Here is a 25,443-nt window from a genome sequence, read left to right on the forward strand (position 1 = left end):
GCCCAGAGGGTTTATAAAGGGACCACGGCCCAATCAGCAATGTGGCAACAGCTGCTCAGGGGACAGGAGCGGGGAGCACTCACAGCAGGTGTGTTATACGGCACTAGGTCCACCCCAAGGGGGAGGCCGGGTGTCGAAGCAGCAGTGTGACCTGGAAGGGACAGTGTCCTGCGGCGCCCGCCCCGGAGCCAGGAGGGCCCCAGTCAGAAGGAGCCAGTAATGGAGGGCGGCACCGTCCAAGGCGCCTGGTGCGCTCAGGGCGTAGCAAATAAACGGACAGTCCAGGGAGAGGAGAGAGGTGTAGCGCCCAGAGCCGCACCGGCGGAAGATGAATGGTTGTGGGGGAGCCTGGTGCAATTGGGGGCCAGAGACACTCGTGGAATGGGGCAAGCGTAGCTCGGGGATAAGGCTGAGAAATAGGCGCAACTTGCAGCGTTCTACACCCCCAATCTCCTCACCTCAGAGCTTTGCAGGCCAATATGTGGGCGGTGGTCCAGGCAGGAGCGGGCCCCCACGCAGGGTATGGTGCTCCGGGCGGGAGCAAGCCTCGAATCAGTAGCGGGAGGCCGAGTCCAGGACGGCTTCAGCACCGCAGCCCAGCCCCAGCCACACCACAGGGCCAGCGATGCTGGCGGCAGCCCGCCAGGCAGGAAATTCGGGATGTTCACTGGATAGCAATATTAGTGGCGGTCTGCCAGGCAGGAAATGCGGGATGATCAAGGACCAGCAGTGCTGGCGGCGGGCCGCTAGGCAGGAATTGCAGGATGTCCGCGGGACCAGCGATGCCGGCGCCTGGCCGCCAGGCAGGAACCGCGGGATGTTATGAGCACGGGGGGCGGCTCCGGCGGTCCCTGCGATGTTGCGGAGAGAGTTGTCCCGCCGAGGGGCCGGCGCAACCCCCGCCACCCAAGAGCAGGAGCGGGCAGGCGCGGGAAGCCGCGCCAAAGGTCGGGAAGCCCAGGCACACCCCCTCCGGGGAGAGCGGGGGGCGCGAAGGACCATGGCGCTCAGCTGTGCCGAATAGTAGAGTCTGGGGCGGGAGGGCGGAGGAGGGGGGACCGCGGTGCTCCAGGCAGCCGTGCCCCTCGCAGGCAGCTGAAGGAGCTGGGCGGCCGGCAGCCGCAATAAAGCGGTTCTCCGAGGGCGAGGGGGCGATGGGCCGCCGGGGGATCACGCGGCGTAGGAGGCCCCAGCTGGCGGCGGAGCCGCGAAAAAGCTCCGGTTTCGGCCCAAACTCGGTCCGGAAAGTGCAGAGGCGCTGGGGAGCAAGTGTTCAAGTTCCAAGCTCCAGGAAATTCATAAAACCACTGATTGAGGCGGATTAGTTGCAGTCGGGCCACGGAGCGTTTAGACTAGGCAGCCATCTTGCTGGCTTCTCAACAGCGCCCCCCCGTTACCCTCATTTCTAATCTCAGTTTAAGGATGAACTGTCTGGTCATCAACTATGCGGGTCACTGAAACGAGGAAGAGGCTGGGGGTGATGAAGATTATTCACCTCCATCGAGTTACCCAAAACCTGACTTGCCATCTGAGACTATTGGAAATGGTTTTTGCCATTCTGTATACGAGTTGCTAAACTTTCCTTCTAAAATTGCTGGAAACATCACTTTAACTCTGACACATAAAGTGTCAACCTCACCCATAAGAAGGCATCCCCTTAAACTCTGTCTGTAAAATAACACAAGGTGACTTTCCCTTTTCTAATGCTGGAACCACTGCCACGAGAAAGATAAGCCGAGTAATAAAGATCACGAAAGGAAAGGAACAAATGTTGCGCTCTAGTAGTTGAGAGCACCTGACTTCAGGCGGGACATTTAAGCAGAGAGATCAGCCGAGTAGGAGAGTTTGCATGGAGGACGACTATCCACTCGATACTGACAAAGGGACAAGCAGCCAGAAGCAAGGTCTGTGGAGCCAATCGGCTCAGAAAAGGAACTGGAGGAGAGAGCCTGCTCAGTTCGGCAAGCTGAAGGAACACCAGAGTGAGGAGGATGGTGTCCTGAGGTGCAGTTGTTCCGGAGAGCATCCCCTGCACTACGGGTGTCCAGGAAGGAATGCAGCAGGTGAGCGAGACACGCAAGCAGAACGAGAGCTGTACACCAGAGGTGGTGAGCCCCAGGGAAGAGAGCGGGACGCTCGCAGGCCATTAGCGTTTCACCATGGGAGAACCTACTCCCGTTGCAGTAACCGGGCGAGTCTGCTCGAGAGAAGAGGGGACACCGGGGCATGCAAACAAAGGTTGCCGAAAGGAAACCAAAGTAAATGTAATGATTGAAACTGAATGAAAGATGCAATATAATCTAAAGAAACCAAACCATATAATAACAAGAGACTGTCAAAGTGGCAAGTGTGTGTGTTTATTCAAACAATGGCTCAGAAAAGAAACCGAAGCAAATGAGCTGAATGAAACGGAACACGACGTGCCAAACAATTTAAAGAAAACAAATAGTGCCATAACAAGAGACCTTCAAGTTTGTAAGTGTGCGCAGTGCGAGTTTAGGAAGGCCTGGCAGGAGAGTATACCAGGCATTTGCAAGCAAGAGGTGTTTAGATAAAAGACAGGCCCTGGCAAGAGGACATTCCAGGCTAAGGTAACATTGGACAATGTTATCTGAGAGAATCCTGACGAAGATAAAACAAGCTCAAACCAAGAAGTGTGAACAAAACATATTCCGGAGTAAGAGAAAGCATGGCAGGAGAGTACACCAGGCAGTACTTTGTATGCAGATTCTATTGATGTAAAGGAACTCCAAGAATTGCTATTAAGCAAAGAGAAATCCAGGGGCAGGGATTTACCTTTTGTGTTGAAGTTTAACATTTCTTTACTCCTACGTCCCGTCCGCTTTCCGCCATACTTAAGGGACATTCCTCAATCCTGTGGGACGGGACCGGAGCACTTTGTAAAAGCATCACATTTTTAAAAAATGTGTCCTTCCTCTCTTTTTACATGGGGTACCGCACGCGGCCGTAACCCCGCCCTTCTGAGCTCCACCCAGCGCATCGCCATCAGTCCTTTCTCCGCTTGCTCGGGACTGGATGCACTTGCATCTTCGGAAGATTTTTCCTTCCAGTTCCTCCTCTCTTGCTCTGGCTTAGCGGTCGCGTGGTAGTCCATCCATGCCGTTTCAGTTAGACTTGCCTAATTGTTGTTCTTGTCAGCGACGCTTCGCTACGGCGGATCCCCATCCTCTGTGCTTAGAGTGGTTGGGTCCGGACCACCGGTGGGACTTGTGTTTTTATTGCGACTCCCTTTTGGTCCGGGCGCTTCGACGTTGTTTGGAGCAGTGGGAGGAGGTGTTTCAACGTACTCCTCCGGCACGCTTTCAAACTTTCATCGACGAAAAAAAGAAACGCCCAGTGAATTTGTTACTTTTTTAGGGCACCCCTGCCAGGCGGACTCCTTCCCAGGCTCTTCCCCGTCCGGGAGGAGCATCAAAAGCTCTATTACCTGGGCTAGCCCTGAGGTGCCTTCCAGGCCTAAAAATTCTACCGGAGTTTTCTCTGAGGGCATCCGTAAGGGGCCTATTGATACCGGATTACATTCCGAGGCCCCTCCTGTGGGGGCTGTTTGTGGGACCAGTTCGACTGAGGCATCGGGTACCGGAGCTTGCTTCGAGGTCTCCTTACTTGGCGCGTCCCGTAAAATCACTGGGGTACGCCCTGAGACCTCAGTTGAGGTTGTTGACACCGAACGAAGGTTCGAGGCTCCTCGTGAGGGGGTTTTCATCGGACTAGGGTCTGAGGCTCGTCATTTAGAGGCTAAGGTGACCAACAGATCTGAGAGACCGGTTAAGGTCTTGCAGGTGAGGTGTGTTCCTCATCGTTCCCGCTCTTGCGGAAACCCAAGTTCTGTTGAGGGGGCACAGAGTGAGGTCTTAGACCGTAATTCCTTCGTTACCGGCAGTGCTGAGGTCCTTGCTTTGAAGGATAGTTTGGCTGTTACGATGTCACAGAAACATTCTAGGCCACACAGTACCGGCTCGGCCGAGCTTCCTTGTGTTAAGGCTAAAATGAAGACCCCTGACCCACCTGTGGGGACCCCTGCTTCACTTCCACTCGTGTCGCAGTTCTCCTCAGGTGCCGACAAAATGTTCCGTTCCCGCCAAGACCACAGCGGCCATTTTGGATACAACCCTTACAACTATGCCATCGGCCATAGGTGTAGGGGGTACTTTTTCAGGTGAACATCGGTTTCCTTGTGCACATCCGTTTTGTCCAGTTTATGACTGTAACGCTCGGATGCCTCTACCGCACAATGTCTCGCTGCCGGCGGCATCAGTGCCCTTGATTTATGTGGACAACAGTGGGGAAGGGCCCTCTTGGCAACCCTCTCCCTTATGTCCCTGGAATTACTCCCCTCATGAGAGGCCTCCTCCTGTCACACCTAAGTCATCGGCGGAGGACGCCTTTTTCGGCAAGTTTCAAAAACTGATCCGTTCCTACCCCATGAAGGAGTACTTTCGAGGCTTGTTCAGGGAGATATGCCCACCTGCGCCTAACGTCCCCGCTGCGGTTCCTGTGCCTCCGCCGGCACCACCTTTACTGGCTGGGCCTCCCCCTACTCTCCCACCCCTGCCTCCGTTGTCCCCAGTGGACAAGGCTGTTGTGGTGCCGATGTGACTCAACCTGATCCGGACCTGTCGGAGGATCTACAGGGAGATCAGGACAGCGAAGACCAGCCCCGCTCTGTTAGAGCTTTTCATGACCGGGTGCTGGACATGATGTGTCTGTTAAATGTTCCAGTACCTAAGGCACCCGCTCCGCAGGAGGGCGTGCTTTTGGGGGCGTTCACCTTATCTCCTTCGGAGCGTACCAGCTTGTTCTCGCAGAAGGACGTTTTGGCCGAGGTCCTAAAGTTTGGGAGAAGCCACACTCTGGACTGTTTGTCAACAAGAAGATTGACGTGCGCTACAGGCTCCATTCTTCAGAAGAAGTGGCCTTGGCGTCGTGTCCGCCCCCCTCCTCCACGGTAGTGGCGGCAGCCACTTTGCAATCCAGACCTGCGTCATCCTCCTCTTCAATAGCTACACAGGTTCTGGCCAATGAAGATAAGCTTCTTGATTCCCTTGGGAGGAAGATTTTCACTGACTCAGCTCTGCAGCTGCGTCAAGCCAATGCAGAACTGGTTTTAGCGGGGGAAAATATGAAAATGTGGAAAAGTCTGTCGGGGTTTGAGGAGTTTATTCCCGCTGAAAAGTTGGAAGATTTCAAAGCGGGGTTGTCAGATGCCAGAGTCTTCGGGCAGGATCTCCTGGAGGCTGCGGTGCACCATGTCGACACCTCGGCCATATGCTTGGTGTGGATACCTCTGGTCAAGCTTGGTTGCATGCCACCAAGTTCTCTAAGGAGGTGCAGGGTAAGGTTTTGGACCTGCCTTTCGATGGCAAGGAGCTCTTTCACTCCTCAACAGACGTGGAGCTGACCAAAACTAAGGACAGCACTCAGACCGCCAAGTCCTTGCCTGTTAAACCTCCTTTCAGGACACAGAGGTCGTTGTCAAACCCTCAGCCTTCCTCTGGTTTCAGGGTTTTTTTAGATCGGAAATCCCGCAGGGTTGACACTCCTTCGAGAAACTCCTGCCAAAGGCAGCAGCGGAGTCGTTTTTCTCCCGCTCCACAGCCTCCTCCGCAGGTTCAGGTGGTGTTGCCACCGACAAACCAGCAAAATGAGGGTTATCTGCGCTCGCACGAGACCCCGGTGGGAGGACGCATTGCGTCTCATTGGGAGGCATGGCAGACCATCACCAAGGACCGGAGGGTCTTGTCAGTCGCTCGGGCAGGCTTCTGCTTCCCCCTACCCCACCCTTCAATCCTCCCTTCCAGCAGTCGGGGTCGCCCTCCCTCAGAGCCGAGATTCTGAAGTTTCTGGATCTCAGGGCAGTGGAACCCATTTCTCTACGGGAGCAAGGGGAGGGCTTCTATTGCCGAATGTTTACGGTGCCCAAACCCAACTAGGCTGGCATGCGCACCATCCTAGACCTTTCCCAGTTCAATCTTTCTCTACCCCAACAGAAATTCAAGATGATCACGCCTGGTCAGATAAAGTCCTCTTTCCAGAAGGGCAATTGGCTCAGCATGGTGGACCTCCAGGATGCGTATATGCATATCCCGATCTGGAATCCGCATTGGAGATGCCTATGTTTTTCTGTGGGGGAGGAGCACTTCCAGTTCCGAGTGCTCCCTTTTGGCCTCAGCTCGGCACCGCGTGTCTTTACGTAGATGGTGTCAGTGATCGCAGCTCATCTTCGGCTACAGGGTATACATGTGTATCTGTATTTGGATGATTGGCTGCCGCGCAGTCCTTGTCCGCTAAAAGCCTTGAGCAATCTTCAGTCTCTCCTCCAGCTCCTGTTTCGCCTTGGGCTGTCGGTGAACTGGCGGAAATCTTCCATGATGGTCTTTCAGGACCTGACTTTCCTGGGTTTTCGTTGGAACACGATCGACTGCAGAGTTTACCTGACCGGGGACAGAATGGCGGATCTGTTGGCCATGTGTCAGATGTTTGCGCAATCGGAGAGCATGTCGGCCTGGTGGTTCCAGAGGCTTCTGGGCCTCATGGCCTTGTGTGTATTAGCTCTTCCCCTTGCTCGACTCAGGATGAGGCGGACGCAGATGGCTCTTCGGAGTTCTTGGTGTCAGGCTGTGGATCCGGACTCCAAGTTAATATCAATTCTGCCTTTCCTGAGAGCGGACCTGGTGTGGTGGTCGTCTCTCAGCAACCTATCGGTGGTGGTGGATTTCCAGGGCCCCGCTCCGATGGTGATGATCACGACGGACTCCTCCCTTTTGGGGTGGGGTGCGACATTGGATCTTCTTCAGGTCTCCAACCTCTGGTCGCCACAAGACAAGTTCCTTCATATAAATCATCTGGAGCGTCTGCCGATTTTTCTGGCACTCAAGGCCTTCAGGCCAGTCATTGCCAACACAGTGGTTTGTGTCCGCACGGACAATGTGGTGTCCATGTTTTACATCAACAATCAGGGGGGCACCAAGTCTCCTCCTCTTGTGGATAGGGCCATTCAAATTTGGGAATCGGCGGTTTAGCATGGTGTCTGGCTGGTGGCAGTGCACATCCCGGGCAAGTTGAACGTCACGGCAGATGCCCTCAGCCGTCAAACAATGGTCAGCTACGAGTGGGAATTGAAAGTGGAGGTCCTCTTGCAGATATTCCTGTGTTGGGGCACTCGCAACATAGGCAAACAAGAAACGTCCTCTGTATGCCTCCAGAAACGGGTTGGGAGCTTCCTCTCTGGGAGATGCTCTCGAGATTCCATGGCACAACATGAGGGCTTATGCTTTCCCGCCTCTGCCTCTGATTCATGAGACGATTTGCAAGCTGGAGAACACAGTGAATTGTTCTCTTCTGCTCATAGCTATGTGATGGCCGGCCAGGTTCTGGTTTTCAGAGCTTCAACATCTGTCGGTGTGTGTACCAATCAGGCTTCCGCTAGTTCCCGATCTGCTTCACCAGAGAGATCGACAGCTGTGGCACCCCTCCCCACAATCGTTCAGCTTGGCGGCATGGTGCCTGAGTTCAGATCTCTAGGACATCTCAACCTGTCTGCTGACAACATGCGCATAATCCAGGCAGCCAGGAAGCCTTCGACGAGGTCACAGTATAAGAGCAAGTGGCTTTGGTTCTGTCACTGGTGGTTAGCCAAACAGCTGGACCCCATGGTGGCGACGATTGACACAGTGTTGTCCTTCGTCTCTCATCTTGCAGAGTCGGGCATTCATGTTCTGTCATGCAGGACTTATCTTTCAGCTGTGGCCGCCTACCTATCCACGGACCAGTGCTCTTTCTCACTGTCGAACCCAGTGATTAAGCAGCACTTTGCGGGTTTTATGCGTCTTTTTCCTCCTGTTCGCAAACCGCATCCGACGTGGGATCTGAACGTGGTTCTTACGGCCTTGAGCCATAAGCCTTTTGAACCAATGGCTACGGTAGATCTTAAGTACCTTTCATGGAAGGTGGCTTTCTTGGTCGCCGTGACCTCGGCAAGGTGAGTGAGTATTAGGGAGAATTCTCCTTCTAGGGCTAGTTTCCCTCACCTAGTGAGTCCCCCAGCAGCTTTGCTGGATTTATGGAGTTTATTTTTTCCACCTGGTAAGAGTGTACATCCTTTTCCACTCTTGGATGTGTTTTGGCCTATGTGTTTTTACTCATTGTGTGATCTTGGGCACTGGAGCACACCACTCCAGGAGCCCCTGTTCTTGTATGGGTTACACAGCACCTTTAGTGCAGTAACTCAGGGTTGTCTTTAAGACTTCCTTCTGACTCCATTTCGCTGGGGCTGACTACTGTCCCCCAGAGAAAGGTAAAGTTGCCATTTACTTTACATAGTCATTTTTACCTCAGACCCAGTACACCCCATCTTACATGGAGTACCGGAAAGGGCTAATCTGTACCCCTTTTCTATCTGTACCTCCCTGAGCATTGTTTTGCTCTTTTAACATTTAGAATTGGCTGGTGGCAGTGGCATCTACCCTAACTTTTCTACCGCGATTATATTAGATAAACGTGGTACTGTTCTTGGCTATTATATTAGTCTCGAACATAAACCCGCTTGACCAAATGGTCTTTCTTTTGGCTCCGGCTGGGTTTATTCGCCATTTCTTTTTGTTAAAGTCCTTCTTGTGTTTTACTTTGCGTGGCAAACTAGGTTCGTCTTCTTTGTTCACCATCTTTTGGCAGGCTTCTGCAGAGAAGCCCTCCTCCAGGCGCCTGGGTGTCTAGGTGGGCTGAATGTGAGGGTGGGGTGTAGTCACCCCCTGCACAGGGTATCCCAGGAAATCCAAGCCGCACTTTACCATGATTGGCTGAGGTGGTTGTCCCGGCTGGACAACCCCCCTGCTGCGTGACTGACAGCCAGGCTGTGTGAATGGGGGGTTTTGCACATAAAAGGCTAGAAGTCAGAGTCGCCTCTGGAACTACAAGGAACCAAAGAGAAGCGGAGAGAACAACGGCTGCTACCCCGCCCCGGTGAAGCCCTGCTGCAGTCCCAAGCTATCTACCCATCGACGACTAAGAGGAGATCCAGTCCGGAGTCTTCTTCCCTTGAGCCTGGTGGGGATAACCAGCTCATCTTCTTCAGCCAGAGATCTCTGCCGTGGTAGAAATTGCTGTAGTGGTCCGGATAGCCACATGCCGAGCCTCTCCTGTTTTTAAGGAGCGCACCAATTATTCGTTGTCGCTGCTGCCGGCTTCATCCCTGTGTGGTGCAGACCCCCTTCAGACGTCCTCCTTCACAACGAAGCTCCAGGAATCGTTGGTCTGCGGGAAACCAACAGGAACAACTGCCAGGGCACCAGCTGCATCATTGGAATAAGGTACTGTGTTCTACTCGAGGAAACTGGGTGAATCCCTTTTCTTCACCCTCAAGGCTCGTCCTTGTCTTCCCTCCTTCTTATAACTTTTGCTTCCGAACATTGACAATATCCAAGTACTTTTGGGCTATGCTGAATCGTGAACTGTCTAACGGTGTGATCTTCGGCACAGGTATCCGGGGTCACTTAAACCTGGCTCCGACCCTTTGACTTTTGAACTCCTGTTTCTGAGTGTTTTTCGATACTGTCTGACGAACCAAAATATTGCCTGTGATTTTTGCCTCCAAATCCCTCTGGGTATCTCAGGTGCTAAGTGTGTTTTTGCCCCGGCACCATTTCATGTCACGGATACGCGTTTATTGAGAAGACCGAACTGTCAAATAGTGATCGCAACCGCATTCGCGGTATTGTGTTTTGTTCATAACACCGGTTCATTCAAACACAGGGTACTTACCTTGAGACATACCGTACAAAGTGAATTGGTTAGTTGTAGTATATTTAACGTGTGGTTTTGATTAAAGTTTAATAGAGGTGTTGTGTTTATAACTGATGGTTTAAAAATAAATGTACTTATATTTTTACCTGAAACCTTGAGTCAGTGTTTGCTTGAGCCACAGTAATTGTGGTCCCTTTGTGTAATCTCTTCTACTGCTCATATACTGTTGAGATAAGCCTGGCTGCTCTGCTACTGCTACCACTATAACTTAGTAGTACGGGCTTGTACCAAAGGTAAAACTTGTATTGCCACCTGTGGTCTTAATTGTGTGTAGTGGTCCCTAAGGGCACTGCACAGGATTCTGCCTAACAGTGAGTGAGCTCCAAGCTTTGTCGGGGGAGCATATCTTCTTGGTTTTCCACAAGGATGAGGTTGTCCTTAGGACAGATCCTTCTTTCTTGCCAAAGGTGGTTTCCGATTTCCATCTAAATCAGTCAATCTCGCTGCCTGTCTTCTTTCCAAACCCGGCTTCGGAAGCCGAGAGGGTTTTGTATTGCCTGGATGTTAGAAGAGCTCTTAAGTCCTACCTAGACAGAACCTCTGAACTTAGGAGTTCCTCTCAACTTTTGGTAAACTTTGGTAACCCACAGGGCAAGCAGGCCTCCAAAGCTACTATCTCCAGATTGATTGCTGCCTGTATTACAGAGTCTTACATTGTCCAAGGTCTAAAGCCTCCTAAAGGGATTCATGCTCATCTGGTGCGGGGCAAGATAGCTGCTGTTGCCTTTCAAACCATTGCGAAAGCGGCTACTTGGGCCTCCCCATCGGCTTTTTGAAAACATTACTGCTTGGACTTGAGCTCCAGATCTGATACTCAGTTTGGGTAGGCTGTGCTGAAAAATCTTTTTCAGTAAGGGGGTTTCCATCCACCCGTAGTTCCTGTGAGGAGTGCTTGGGAATCTCCCTTAAGTATGGAGGAAAGGGGACGGGACGTGGGAGTATTACTAGGTTACTCACCGTAGTGACCACCTTACTCCTAGTCCATAGTCCCCTTTCCTCCATACACCCGCCCGCCATCCCCCCTAATAAGGTTCCTCTATTATTGCTTAAAGGTCTCTGACCTGGCGATAGAAAAGGACTAATGGGCAATGTGCTGGGCAGAGCTGATAGCTGCGGTAGCCCACGTAAAAAGAGGAAGGACACATTTTTGAAAAATGTGATGCTTTTACAAAGTGATCTGGTCCCGTCCCACAGGACGGAGGAATGTCCCATAAGTATGGAGGAAAGGGGACTATGGACTAGGAGTAAGGTGGTCACTACGGTGAGTAACCTGGTAAAGTTTGAACATTTGTACACTTTTCAATACCATAGACATTTTCCTTTCACTTTAGAGTTGATATAAGAATGTGAGGGTCAGGATAGTGCTTTGGACACAGGATTTGTCGTTTTGCACATTCTGACAAAGGACTGACCCATTTGTTTTGTTTTCATAGGGAAATTGTCTCTTTAGAGCAGGGACAGAGAGGCGTTATTCCAAACCCATTTGGTTAAATAAAAGTCTGTGGCCAAAAACATGAATCCACTGTGTCCGAGTTTCATTCCTGACCGTTCACAATATACAAACCTATTCAGCTGCTATCCAGCCTAATTGCCTGGCAACCTTGTTTTGCTCTCCCCTTCCCATACTACCTACTAACCAATGCCACTTCACAGGTCCTATTCCCCTACAATAATTTTGAATTTCCCCTTTCAATTTATTGAACCCTGTTCTGGGAATTCTGTACAAAGCAGACAGTAAAGTTACAATGTTAAACAAAGGCAATCTGCCCAGTAGTGTTAGTGGCAACGGTGTCCAATGCTGGATGTCTGAAAAGAAGCCCTCAACCAATGGTTACCAACTTCACCAAATGACATCTTCCAAGCCACATGAAGCTCCTATTATTGCAATGAAATGGCTTCCACAAGTATATGGGCAGAGTTCCAAGCTGGGCATTCCTCCCCTCTTCATGGTACAGCATACAGTTTTACCCCAATTTATTTTAAGTTCACTGTAGTCTCCAAATACGTTAATATCCTTCCCCAGTGGGCTGTTCTGACCCACTAGGCTCTGCCCTGCAACATCACTGTATGCTGCTTTAATCAGAAACAACAGAATGGCTGCCAAAAAGCCCGGTGCGCGCTAAAAATCTCTGAGAAGTGCGCAGGGAAACCAGAAAAATAGGCAGCCAATCTACTTGCCTGTGTCAGTGGTAGAACAGGAGACCACACTGCCAAAACCTGTCATTGGGCTGCCCACAGAGTGAATGGAACTACCTAAAAAGGCAGTGCTGCACTGCCAGGAAAACCCAGAAGTGCTCTAAAATCTGTTTTTCCTTGGCTGTTAAAATTGAAAAATAATGGTTTCCAAACACCAGAAAAGATCCAACATCCTTGCTGGGTGTTAACCATCACCTTATTTAAGGAATCCCCATAAGCACAATGTCAGGAGAAGCACATTTCATCACAAAAATATCCACATTCAAAAAGGTGCTTGCCTGGGAAAATATGTCAGAATATGGGCGCAGTACCGCCGCTCGCCTGTGTCAAAGATGTCATTTACTTATAGTGGCAGTTTAAAATTTGTGTTTTAAAATCAAATTGTGGAAAAGAAGAGACTTGCCATCAAAAGCAATATAGGTTGCTACTATGCAATCTCTATGTTTCAAAAAGACTGGAATTAAGAGATCTGTGTGTATATTGGTTGAAAATATAAAGTTTATTTAGAAAAGACAATTTTAAACAAAGTGTTTTAAAGTGAACTGATACCAGCCAGAGGACTTCAAAGCACATTCCACAGTTTGCTCCAACAAAGGGTGCCTTCCTTTTGCTCTCTGCCCAGGAACTATCATTTAGATGTTAATGAAAGGAGGAGGGGATTTTGCTCTGCTTTGCTGAGGAGAGACAATTATGCTTCCTGGACTGAAAGGGAATGCAAATTCGGGTGTCAACAGAAACTAACTGCCAGCAGGAAGAGGCCAGGAGTGCTCTGGACCCAGCCAAACCTTGGGGGCGGGACCAGACAGATATGTATATCTTAAACTCAAGAAAATATCTTTTTGAAAAAGACTCACAGAGAACTGTGCAAAATGTGTAAAAATCTGTAAATTATAGGTTGTTGACATGACAATTCTGCCCACAGTTTGAAACTACTCTGAACCCTGTGCTATGTTCAGAGAAAGGGCTACAGATAATTCGATTTTGTAGCAATTGTGGTGATGCTAGAAATATGAAACTTCACAGGATGATGCCCAGGTGTCATGCGCATTGATGTAGAAAAATGTGGACAGATCTGACACTGGGTATCCAACCAAAAGCGCGAAAAACTGTCAAATCAGCTCTCACTGAGCTGGGATTCGGACGGATACTTGCTCTACTAAATCTGTGATGTAAATATGTATTATTAGCAAGTTGCTTATATTGTGAATATGATTTATGTGAACAATAGATATACTGTACAGGGACAAAGGGGAGGTACTCCCTGGATTGTAAAATACTGCATCATCATGAAACCATGTGTTCCTTCTCAAATCAGGAGAGAGGGCAGACCCTAACCAATAGGATTCCTAGAGGGTGTGCTTAGTATAATTTAGCCTACCGACCCCTTTGGGAAATACATAAATAGGGACAGGTCAGGACCTAGAGAGACACAGATTCACCCATCAACTGATTTACTGGCAAAGCGCTCTGCAGGAGAAACCCATATCCAAGACTCCAGAACTCAAAGCAGAAAGGCCCAGTTCCAAAGCTGAAGCCTTCTCAGCTGGCCTTTAAAATCTTGAAACCTGATTTACCCCAGACTTCCAAGGGGAACACCACGAATAGAACAGCCGGGCTGTGCTGTGTCTGCTTTCTCGCTAAGAACTCTTGCTAGAACCCATAGATCCAAACCAGTAGAGCAGAGTTGTTACCTGATAGCTGCAACCCAGAACCAACCCGTCAGATCCAGTCCAGAGGCCGTGCAGAGTCTAGAGTGCCGTGCTGAGTGCAGAACCGAGTGCCTGAATCCTGTCCGGTGGGATAACAGAATTCCAGTCCAGAAATCTTTCTGACCAGATCCCTGACGGGTCCATTCCAAACCATAGTTGTGAGTATCTATAGCATGGAATTGTCCATAGCCAGTATCTTATCCTTAAGTAATCCTATCCAACCCATTCTATCATATCCACAACTGCATTGTAGAAAATCTTTTGTTTTCCTGAATCTTTCCCTTATCCATATAGTCCTTTGATAATTGTAGTGATAATATTATCTTTGCGCTAATATATTTGCTGGAGAAGGACAAGCGTCTTTGCAGATAGAAACCACCCAGAGGCGTCACTGGGTCGGTGGCTGTGCTGTCGTGTAGCTTGTGGCTTCATAGACTCCCTAGTGTAAAGAAAATCCTGTTTGTAATTTCAAAAGCGCATCTTTCATTTGAAATCTTGGACTCTTTTCTGGAAAAAAAACGCATTCCAACTCCTTGTAGTTTTTCTGTAATCACGTTTCTCGCACGCTGAAAAGTTTGCCGTGGATTTTTCGTTTGGCTCAATTTCCTCACGTGTAAAATAGCTATTCTTTGCAATTGACCTCAGAATTTAGTTTTCTATCTGCTAGATATTTAATCATCATTGCTAGTGTTTACCTGAAACTATACAAAGCGGCTCCCACTAGTTTTTAATCCAATTTCGAGAATTAAATCAATTTTTCAGTGTTTTCCCATTCATCCAAAACCACATTCAAAAGCATTTGACCTCTTTTGAAATCATTCCCGTTTCTCTCTATGCTTGCTGGGGGGAATTGGGATTGAAACTGTATTTGTTGAGTGTGTATTTCCTGAAACCTGTGTTCTCTCCTTCCATCTCTATATTACATATTGGGGGGAATTGAGTAGTGTGCAGGGGGAAAGAGTGACATTGCATTTGACTGAACCCACGCAACGTTTTATTCTGTGCTGCATGATTGTTCTTATCCATACTCCTTTTGATTAAAGTGATTAAAGAGATTGTTGGTTGTAACATCACCCATTGGTGATCCTTGTATAAATATTAAATAGTGTGATATTTATATATACATTATTCAAATTCATAAAATAAATCTTTTAACTTTGCAAAACAACCTGCTTCTTGGGTTCAGTGAGACCGGGTGGGGGTGGGGGGAGGGTGATTCAAAGAGAGGGGTGTGATATAAGGGTACTTCATTCAGAAATAAAATAACTTATAGACATAATTATATAATTAAGGGTTCCAACTGTGCATCACACGCTAGGCATTGACTTAGGTGGAGTGCGGGTTGAAATCACTTACACCCCATTCAGATTGACACTGTTTAAAGATATGATAGCACAAACCTGCCCTCCAGCTCCATGGGCTAGTAACATCATAAAAAGCACCAGGTCCCATCGGACCAACTACACCAGGGGCTTGGTTTCCAGTGAGAAGGGGACCTGCCTGCCTAGTCCCTCTGTCCAGGGGGAATTCATCTGCAACAACAACAATTCATCTGCTAATTCAACATTAATACCCACCCTAGCCACCGGTTCAGCATGTGATTGATATCTGTAACCAACACAAGATGACTGTCCGAAAGCCAATATTACCTCACATAGTACCATAAAGGACCCAAACGAAGAACCATATGGCAGAGTGAAAGGTTTCCTGAGAATCTAGAAATAACAGCACCAGTGGTGGGTTGGGCAGAGCCCCAGATAATGCAAGCACACTAAACAGGCCTACCTGGAATACAACCACACTGGAACAGGGGAATTCCTCTGTAAATTGGCCATTAATCTTCAACCTAGCCACCAGTTCAGCATTTAATATCCACAACCAACAATAACAGACACAAAGCCCATATTACCTTGCATATTACTTTGAAGGTGCCAAAGGGAGGACCATATGGCACAGTCGCATGTTTAACGAGAATCCAGAAAGAAGAGCAATAGTTGTGTTTTGGGCAGAACTCCCGATGTTGCAAGCACACTGAATAGCCTTTCCAGATTCAATTGTGTAGGCCTACATGGAATACAACCACACTGTAACAGTGCAGTGTCCATCCCGAACCAAGTATTCACCAGTACTTTGGCCAGTATCTTAGCTTCACAATTAAGGAGTGCAATAGGTCAATAAGATCCACAATAGTCCAGTGGTTTACCCATGTTATGCATTACTAATATAGTGGCGGACCATATGTGGCTTTTAACAAGATGTGTGGATGCTAACTTCCACCTCCACTCAGTGCCTTCCCTAACTAGACTGGAAACCCATTAGGTCTAGGCCATCTTCGCAGCCTGCAACTGTTGGATATTGCGCTAGAGTTTGTCTTGAGAAAGTTCTGCCTCCAAGGAGTCCCCTTTTTTGGCCTGTCAAACTTGAGACCAGGATGTCTTTAAAAGAGCTTTAACGCCTTAGGGTCACTGGACACAATTGTGACTTCTGAGAACATAAATATCCTTTCCCAATCAAAGACCAGATTACTGTCTGAACAGTAAATGTGTTTTGTAGGACGGGATTACCACACTTACAGATATAACCGATTTACATTTCAGAAATTAAATTTCTCATTAAAAATATATTCTCTGCAGCCCCTACTTGTGGCGATACAGGAGGCTGAGAATATCCAGGGCATTCCTTTCGGGGGGCATCAGCATAAGGTGGCAGCATTCGCAGATGACATGCTGCTCACACTGAAGAGCCCAGGGGAGTCCGCAGAGGCGTGTATGGCACTATTGTCCAAATTCGGGGACATTTGTGGTCTGCGGGTGAACTTGCACAAGTCTGAAATAATGAATCTGTCGCTGAAGGGCGATGAGGCAAGGGCCTTGAGGGCATCCTCCCCATTTAAGTGGAGTCCGGGTGGATTACGATACCTGGGGATTAGGGTCACCCCTCAGTTGTCGGGATGGTACGAAGCGAATTACACTCCCACGCTAGCGTCCATTAAAAGAGACCTCAGGAAGTGGAGCTCCCTAAGGATATTGTGGTTGGGAAGAGGTTCGGTGCTCAAAATGGTGGTCCTCCCACGGTTGCTTTACTTATTTCAGGCAGTTCCGTTGCCTGTCCCAGCTCCCTTATTTAAGGAATTGGACAAGGCAGTTAAGGACTTTGTCTGGGAGGGCAAGATGCAGCGCTTGGCTAAACGGCTATTGGCAGCATCTAAGGGGGTGGGGGGCTTAGTATTACCGAATTTTCGACGCTATTACGAGGCTGCACAGCTAAGGGTAATCCGGGAATGGTTTTCAGCGGAATATAATAAACAGTGGGTCAAGATGGATAGAGCGGTAGCTCGGCACCACCTGGGTGAGGTACTATGGTTCCCGCGCAGGTTGAGACCAGCACATCTATATATGAGCAACATAACAAAGGGGTTGGTTGAAATTTGGGATAGGGCGGTTGAGAAATTGGGGATTACTACCTTTCCGTCGCCGTTCAGTTCCCATCTTCAATAATGGGGATTTCACCCCGGGGATGCAAAAGGGGGCATTCCTGAAGTGGGAGAGCGGGGGGTGCAGGGTCATCAGAGATTTATTTTGAGGTCTGAATGTGAAATCCTTTGAAGAATGTAAACAGGAGTTTGGGGTGTTTGAGGGGGAACGGCTCAGATACTTTCAGCTCAGACTTTGGGTGATGTCCACGGTGGTTCGGAGGGCGGCTTCTCGTGATCTGACAGAGTTCGAACGATACCTCCTGACGCACAAGGGGTCCAGAGGATTGATTTTGGATCTTTATAGGCTTCTGGAAAGTGCTAGTCCGACTATGAAATGGCCGTATATGTCCAGATGGGAGGGGCTGCTAGGGGTGGGAAGGGAATGGGAGGACTGGGAGAGGCTTTGGAAATTGATCCCGAAGGTGGCTAGGACAGCCCAGCTTCAGGAGGCCTGGTACAAGTACCTATTCGGCTGGCTTATACCCCGGCTCGCCTCCGTGCAATTTTCCCAACACCACCCGGGACATGCTGGAGGGGTTGTGGCGGTGAAGGCACGGAAGCTCACATTTGGTGGGATTTCCCTAATATTAGACCTTTCTGGAGGGTTATCTCTCGGGCGCAAGACCAGGCGTTTGGGGAAGGCACGAGTCAGGACCCTCGCGAGATCCTAGTGGGAAGGTGGCAAGAGCTGAGGGGGGGAACAATATAAGGCAAAAGTAGTCTTCACGCTAGCAGCGATGACTCTCATTGCCCAAAGGTGGAAGAGCCCCAGGATCCCAACGGTGCAGGACTGATTGAGGAAAATGTGGGAGATTGTATCGTTGAAGTGGGCTACGTTTGCGGTTAACTGCAATTTGAAGAACTTTGCGGCGGAATGGGGAGAGACCTTGGACTACTTAAAGGGAGAGTTCCGGGAGCAGTGGCGACCCCATAGACTCAAACTCTTGGACCTGCATGTCTAAGTCGTCAGATGAGAAAGGGACGGGGGGTTCGGGCACTATGGCAATGTTGGGGGTGGGGGGGGAGGTGGGGTAAGTTTGTGGGTTTTGTTGTTTCTTCATGTTATTAAAACAATAAAGAGAAGTTTAAAAAATATATATATATTCTTGTTTCATTCAACACGTGTTTCTTACAACAAGACTACTCCCTTCTTTCTCCATTACCTGTTTACATTTAACCAGGTTGTTTTGGTGCTTCCCATTCCTAGAACGTATCCTCAGAAATCTACCTATTAAACAATACTATATCATAGGAAATGTGTGCATTTCAATCAAAAAGGGGTGCCCCTACCAACACAAGAGGTTGGCTAAAGACCAACAATATTTTAACGTGGACAGTAAAATTAGCCCATGGTTGTTGTCATCGACTTGTTCTCCACCAATCGGAATGCAATGCCATCAGTGACTACTGATATTGACCACATTCCAAACATTGTGGCCTTTGAAGCAGACAGGAAAACAGCAGATATTATTTATCTTATTTCTAGAAGCAAAAATTTAATTTCACAGCAAAATGTCTTCAACAAGACTTTGGAAAGATCTTTTTTCACTGCATCATCAAATTTAACATATAAACACTAAACATGGAAAAAATTCATTCATTTTCATATAAACTGTTTACCTTTCTATTACACCTAATGCATGCTCATGATACAACAGTTGCTGTTCAACAAAGCATAAAATGGAGCGCTTACCTTATAAAGACAACTTTTCTATACTGCAATATAAACCCAATTTAATTTACTAGCATATTTGTTCTATTCACTTTACTATCAAAATAACCTTTCATGCTTCACCAACACAATTCCAAAATGAATACGTATATTACCACTATTTCTGCCATATAACAGCCTTATAGGCTTGCGATAATGACCTCACCCCAACGTATAAAATTATTCAGCAATAATTGCCCCTCACTTGGCCTATCATATGGCAAGAATGATAAAAAACAAGGGATCACTTACCTCATGCCCAGATCGTTTTTCGCTGCTAGCCTGAATGTGAATCCCATAGCAGGAGACAACTTTGTAATCCTATATTGTTTCTGTTGACCATAGTAACACTGGCAAAAATCTCTGCTTCTTTTCCCCTAAGGCAAAGATTAAAATACGCATAAATAAATGCTAAGTAAAATACAATCTAAATAGAAAGAAATAACTTTGCAGATTGGAAAAACTAAAGTTACTCACCGTAGTGACTAGAGTACTCATAAATCCATAGCCCCCTTTCCTCCATCCTTGTGAGTGTCTCCCAACTTGGCGACAGTACCAGAACTTTTGGCAGCAAAAAATTGAGCTACCCCTTTAAATTTAGTATAGTGTGTGGGGGCGGCCTCAGGAGCGCCCTGTCAAGGCCCGCCCTCTGGCCCCTCATCTCATTCCCTTTGAACACATCGGACACTTAGATACCTGGCTACTGTTATCACCCATAAACCATTGGCATACTAGTGGGGGGGTGGGTGGGACATATGGAGGAGAGGGGACTATGTACTATGAGTACTCTAGTCACTACAGTGAGTAGCTTTAATTACTCGTACATCACTCATACATTTCCTCCATCTTTGTGGGTGATTCCACCGAACAAGAACATAGGGTGGAGCTGTGACAAACTGCCTCATATCTAGGATGAAGCGAAAAGGTTCTTCAGAACTGCCCAACCAAACTCTGCATCACGCCTGGAGCTGGTGTCCAGCGAGTAGTTCCTACAGAAGGCCGACGGAATGACCCAAGTAGCCGCCTTGCTGATGACATCCCAAGAAGCATGTCCCTGAAACGCAGCAGCCGTGGCCTTCGCTCTGAGCGCATGGGGAGCGCATGGGCATGAATCCCCTAAGGAACAGGTTTGCCCATGGCCGTGTATGCCTCCGAAATGGCCTGAACCATCCAACGGGAGATAGAAGCCTGAGAGTCAGGGGAAGAGCCTCCAAAAGTCACAAACAATGCCGCAGACTTCCTGAATGATTTTGTCCGAGAGAGATAAAACTGGAGAACCTTCTTGAGGTCCAAGCAAAGTTAGTCCCCCTCTGCCTCCGGCTGTGGGTTCGGAAAGAACATCGGCAGGCAGATCTCTTGATTCAGATGGAACAGAGAGACCACCTTTGGCAAGAAGTTTCGGTGAGTGCGCAAGATGACCTTGTCGTTGTGAAAACGTGGTGAAGGGCGGAGGGTGACGCAAGTGTAGCCGTCTGTGCAGCTGACTGCAGTCGTTCTCCTGTTTCTTTGAACTTTGAGGCAGAGCTTACCTGGAACATTGCACAAAACCATTGGAACCCCGCAGAGCGGGCACGGAGTGTGACGTGAGTGTAGCAGTTTGTGCAACTGACTGCAGTCTTTCTCCTGTTTCCTCGAACTTGGAGGCAGAGTTTACCTGGAACATTGCACAAAACCATTGGAACACCGCGAGTGCGACGTGAGTGTACCCGTCTGTGCAGTCCGTTTAGGTCGGGTATCTCCTATAAGGTAAAGCAATTACTAGGCTCCTACATTTTGTTTATGCCGGGACCAGATTACGTTTGGCTCCCCCTATTTCTGTGCTTTACCCATTGAATTGGGCGCATCAGCTATAGAGAAGGTGTTGCTACATGGCCTTATTGCACTAGAACTGCAGACTGCTCTGACCATCTGGTCGCCCCATACACCTCTGACTTTTGACTCCTTTTGTTTTCCTCAGTGGCTGTGGGCATTATTTAGCAGGCATTTTTTAGCCTTTGAGCTCTGGGTTGTCTTCTGTTTGCTTTTTTGCCATATCTGCAACGTTTCTTGCATTAGCATATGTGTTAATACACAAAACTCTCTAACTCCTGTGCTTTGGTGATTTCTACTGTGTCTGTTGTGTCTCTTGTCAGCAACTGTGAGCGACTGCAGGCGGTTTACCATCTTTGTGTTCCTGTAATCACAAATCATTTAATCTTCGTCTGCATTTCTAGAATTTGATTTTGATTGTTATTGTAATGCCTACACTTAGGAGTGCTGCAGGTTTGGACATGGCCTTGTGCAACACAATGAGGACAGATGATATCCTGGAAATAGGTAATGCCGCCACTAATCCATCAGATGAAGGACATCCTAGCACTACTGCAAGTGCTAGGGCGATCGGCAATCTCGACCACATAGCCAGAAATTGAGTGAATGAGGTTATGATAAACTGTTCTTCTGCGCCTGGGGCGTTGCTGATGAGGAATCTTCTTTGTTTTCATGCCTCTACCCCGCAAAGACGACCTGGGAGGCCTAAGGGGAACTTAAATTTATCATCGGAAAGGGATGTTTTTCCTTTCATAACACACCACGGGCGACAGAACTCTTGGTCTTTGGTTCAGGAGATTCTCGGAGAAGTAATGAACAGTGTGCCCCAAGGAAGATGGCTCCCTACGCTCCGGGAATCAAGGCCCCCATAACTAATCCTATACAGGGACTGGTATCTACATGTGACTCTATACATGCTCTGGCTATCGCCTGTGAGATTCTGATGGGTGAGATTACAGATCTAGAGATGGAATCTTTACATGAGGCTCTGGTCTATCCCACGTTGAGACATGATGCATCCCAGAGTGAGGATGGTCGAGATTTCGGTCCAAACATTCAAGGGGTCTAAGGGGTTGGGTTGGTTTGGTTCCCAATTCGATCAAAGGAGTTGTAGTGGCTCCTGCAAGCTTGGTAACAACTAATATGCCTATAGGGGAGAGGGTGCTTTGCGATGATGGGGGTATCATGGCTCCATGTAATTTATCTATTCCTTCTGGTACCTGTTCCTTGACTTTACCTCTAAGTGATGGGGATACTCTACTGCCTAAGGGGGGAGTTACTGAGTTGATTGATGGTCCACCAGCTCCAGTCTACTGAACTTGGTAAAAATGGTACAGCGGGCGTCTTCCCACATGGGAGTCTTCGCCGTCAAGTGGATGAAGTACCTCCTAACAATCAAATCCTGAATGAGTTTACATCTTTGCTCCTGTCCAACCTATATATTAGCCTAAATATGGCTTTACAAATGCTGGCTGAAAAGCAGGACTCGATCATTGGGGTGCTTACGGGTCAACAAATGGCCTTTAATGATCTGTCTTCTAGGCTTGTTTATCTGGAAGGCTTTTGTCAAGGTTCCTCACTTAAATCAGATGAATAGGGTTGTATTGCCAAAACGGTAGATGCCAATGAAAAAAGAATGGTCAAGCTGGATGAAATGATTTCTATTGTATTTGATATGTTGACAACTAAGCATACACCCAGTTTGGCCAATGTGGAGGTTAACCCTGAATGTTAACTCTGTGTCGGGGATGGTTGAAAGTCACCCTGTTGCAACACCCTCTGCCCAGTTTGTTCCACCGGATATCCCCTCCTGTCTTGTGAAGGCAAATGGCCTCAAGGCTATGGCTTGTGTGCAGACAAACGGTCTGCCGGGCAATCTATGTGGGGCTAATGATGTGATGATTGTAGAGGATGAGGTTCTGGGTAAAGCGAAAAAAAGGAAGAAAAAAAAGTGGATGAGGGCATGGTTCTGGAAAGGGTTGGTGTGGTAGGGGGAAGTATAAACTCCCCCACGGAGGGGGCAAAACGGGGGTAGGGTTTGACTAAAAAAGACAAAGAATATGCCCAACACCAAGGTCAAAGGCCATAACTCCAATTTAAGGGGTATCATGCACCTTCCGGTTGCAAATGGAATCAGTGTAATGAGTGGTTCGAACACAGAGGGGGACGGCTGCTAATCATCTGACTATGGAGGGTGAAACTACTGCAAAGATGGAAGGGTGCGGTTTGGCTGATATCAATGCCGAGTTAACGGGGACCTTGACTAACAACCAACTGGGCGGGGATCCCAGGCTTTGCCAGGGGGTATCCTGCCTTGGGCCCCGGAGTCTGTTCAACTAGATACTGAACACTGTGGGGTCCAGGTGCTTCTGCAGCAACTAGCGACCAAACAAACTAAAATCACTCACTATGGCAGTATGACCAACAGAAAGGGGGTTAATACTGATATTGTTGAGAGAGGCCCAGGTGGAGTCTTGACTGAGTCAACTGCAGAAACCGCTATAAGTGTACATAGTGAAAATATAGAGGTTGGGGTCAAAGTGGGTAATTCTCAGAATGAAAAGGGAGGAGGGAATAGAGAGGAAATTTGTGGGAATCTTATGGTATGGTGGTATGGTTGGTCGGTAAGACAACTGATGGAGTAACATCTCTAAACAGATCACGCATTCTGGGAGTCTTCAGTATGATTCCACGTCTCAGATCAATCGTGTCAGATGCTATTGACTGGATTACTTTGCAACTAATCAGCAATGCACGTATGGTGAGTTGCTTTCACTCTGCTATTGTGACAAATATGATCAGGAACAGAGGGATAACCTGCTGTTGCTCGGTTATGAACTAAGGTCTCTACAACCAGGAGAAGAGGTGAAGACCTTTTTGGAGCATACTCTGCCTGGCAGGGCTGATGAATTTACTACTGTGACACGGAACCCAGCAGGGTCAAATGGATGTTTCAAACCTGAGGTTGCCCTCTCCAAGTTGCTACAGACGGCCAATGACTAGTTCTGGGTGGGTCCGGCCTTTAAAACCTTTGATTTGATCAGACAGAGCCTGGGACACTTCGAACAATATTGGTATAGGCTTGATAAACTGGAATGTCTGTGGGCTGAATAACTTACGTAACCTATGGCCAAATCTTGGGCTACTTGAAGGGCCTAAAATTGTACTCTTACAGGAAACTATGGAAATTGCTCACTTTGATTTGGATGGTTCCATGATATATGATATGATGTGATATGGCATTTATAATGCGCCTATACACAAGTGTTTCAAAGGCGCAACGAGGCAAGGGAGGGGAAACAGAGGGGCGACAGAGGAGACAACGATCCTACTAGGCCAGGAGACATTGAGATCGCGTAGGGGAGAGGGTGCAGGGGTGAAAGGGGAAAGTGCAGTACATAGGATAACAGTAAAATAAATAAAAGAAAGACAATAACTGGGCCAGTCTTCTGTGATTTCTAAGGGAGGGTGCCCGCCGTGCCTGGTGCACCAAGGCGATGGAACTAGTGGGCATAATCCGCCCTCAGGACAAATCAGACCTGTGAATTCACCTCTGCCGTTGATAATGTCTTTATTTCATTTGTTGAACTTGAGTTGTCTCTGAACCCATTGGATCTCCGGGGGGACAGGGTGGAGGGGAGGGGAGGGGAGGGACAGGAGGAGAGGGGAGGGGGGTTTAAGGGAAGGTTTGTTGGTTTCTAATTCATACTTGTTTCTATGAAAATCTGCCAATAAAAATGTATTGAAAAAAAAAAAAGAAAGACAATAAATAACAGTGCAGCCAGCTGGTGGCAAGTGCAAGGGTAAGTGCAGACATCAGGTGTTATGTGCTAGTAATGGCTGTAGGGATACAGAAACAGTCCCCGATTGCAGTGTTGCCAGGGGGGCAGTGCAGGTGTGCAACTGGAGGGCAGGGGACTTGGCCCCGAGATCAGAGGGTAACCAGGTAACCAGTGCAGTTTCAGATTCAGCCAGGAGATCAGCAGGGGAGAGTAGGAAAGAAAGCAGAAGCAAAAAGCAAGGTCTTGAGGTGCTTCCGGAACAGGAGATGGTTCTCCTCAAGTTCCAGAGAAGCAGGGAGGCTGTTCCAGAGGGAGGCCCCAGCAGAAGAAAGAGATCTACCACCAACTCGCTGCTTGAAGAAGTGACTGACCCTGAGGGAGTTGGAGGCGGATGAGCCAAGAGCTTGAGAAGGAAGATATTTAGGAAGAGAGAGTTAAAGGTATTGAGGCCCCAGGCCTCAGAAGGCCTTGTGGACAATGCAGAGGGTTTTGACCTTAATCCTCGCCCCACTGGGAGTCAGTGCAGAGATTTCAGTCCTGGAGAGATACGATCCCTGGGCTTGAGGCCAAGGACAAGTCTCGCAGTCCTCTTTTGGATGAGTTGCAGAGGGCGGAGAGTAGAGGCAGGCAGACTTAGAAAGACGCTGTTGCATTAGTCCATCCTAGAGAGAACCAGAGCTCTGGAGACGGTGAGCTTCTGGGGGAAATAGAGAAAAGGAAGAATACCTCTGAGGAGGTGCAGCCGATAGTGTGACTTCTTAGAGAGGCCAGAGATGTGAGGAGAGAAGGAAAGTGTGGAGTCGAAGATGACCCCAAGGTTTTTAGCCTCACAGGTGGGAGCAGGAAGAGGGCCAAGAGAGGCCGGCCAGAGAGTGACAGGAAAGGAGGGAGAAGGTGTGCCGATGAGGAGAATCTCAGTCTTACTGGCATTAAGGCAGA

The 25,443-nt window shown here is 48.4% G+C and overlaps 1 protein-coding gene across 5 annotated transcripts in view; it reads right to left on the minus strand.

The window, feature by feature from the left end:
- Positions 1–25,443, minus strand: part of FNDC3A (fibronectin type III domain containing 3A) — a 3,436,199-nt gene that overhangs the window by 1,549,099 nt on the left and 1,861,657 nt on the right. For all 5 annotated transcript variants that reach the window (XM_069639023.1, XM_069639022.1, XM_069639027.1 and 2 more), the window contains one exon: positions 19,166–19,290. In XM_069639023.1, the coding sequence (XP_069495124.1) occupies positions 19,166–19,290 (125 nt within the window). The remainder of the gene's footprint in view (positions 1–19,165; positions 19,291–25,443) is intronic.

The sequence above is a fragment of the Ambystoma mexicanum genome, chromosome 7q (genome assembly GCF_040938575.1).
Source record: "Ambystoma mexicanum isolate Mex_15411 chromosome 7q, UKY_AmexF1_1, whole genome shotgun sequence".
In the NCBI taxonomy this organism is placed as follows: Eukaryota; Metazoa; Chordata; class Amphibia; order Caudata; family Ambystomatidae; genus Ambystoma; species Ambystoma mexicanum.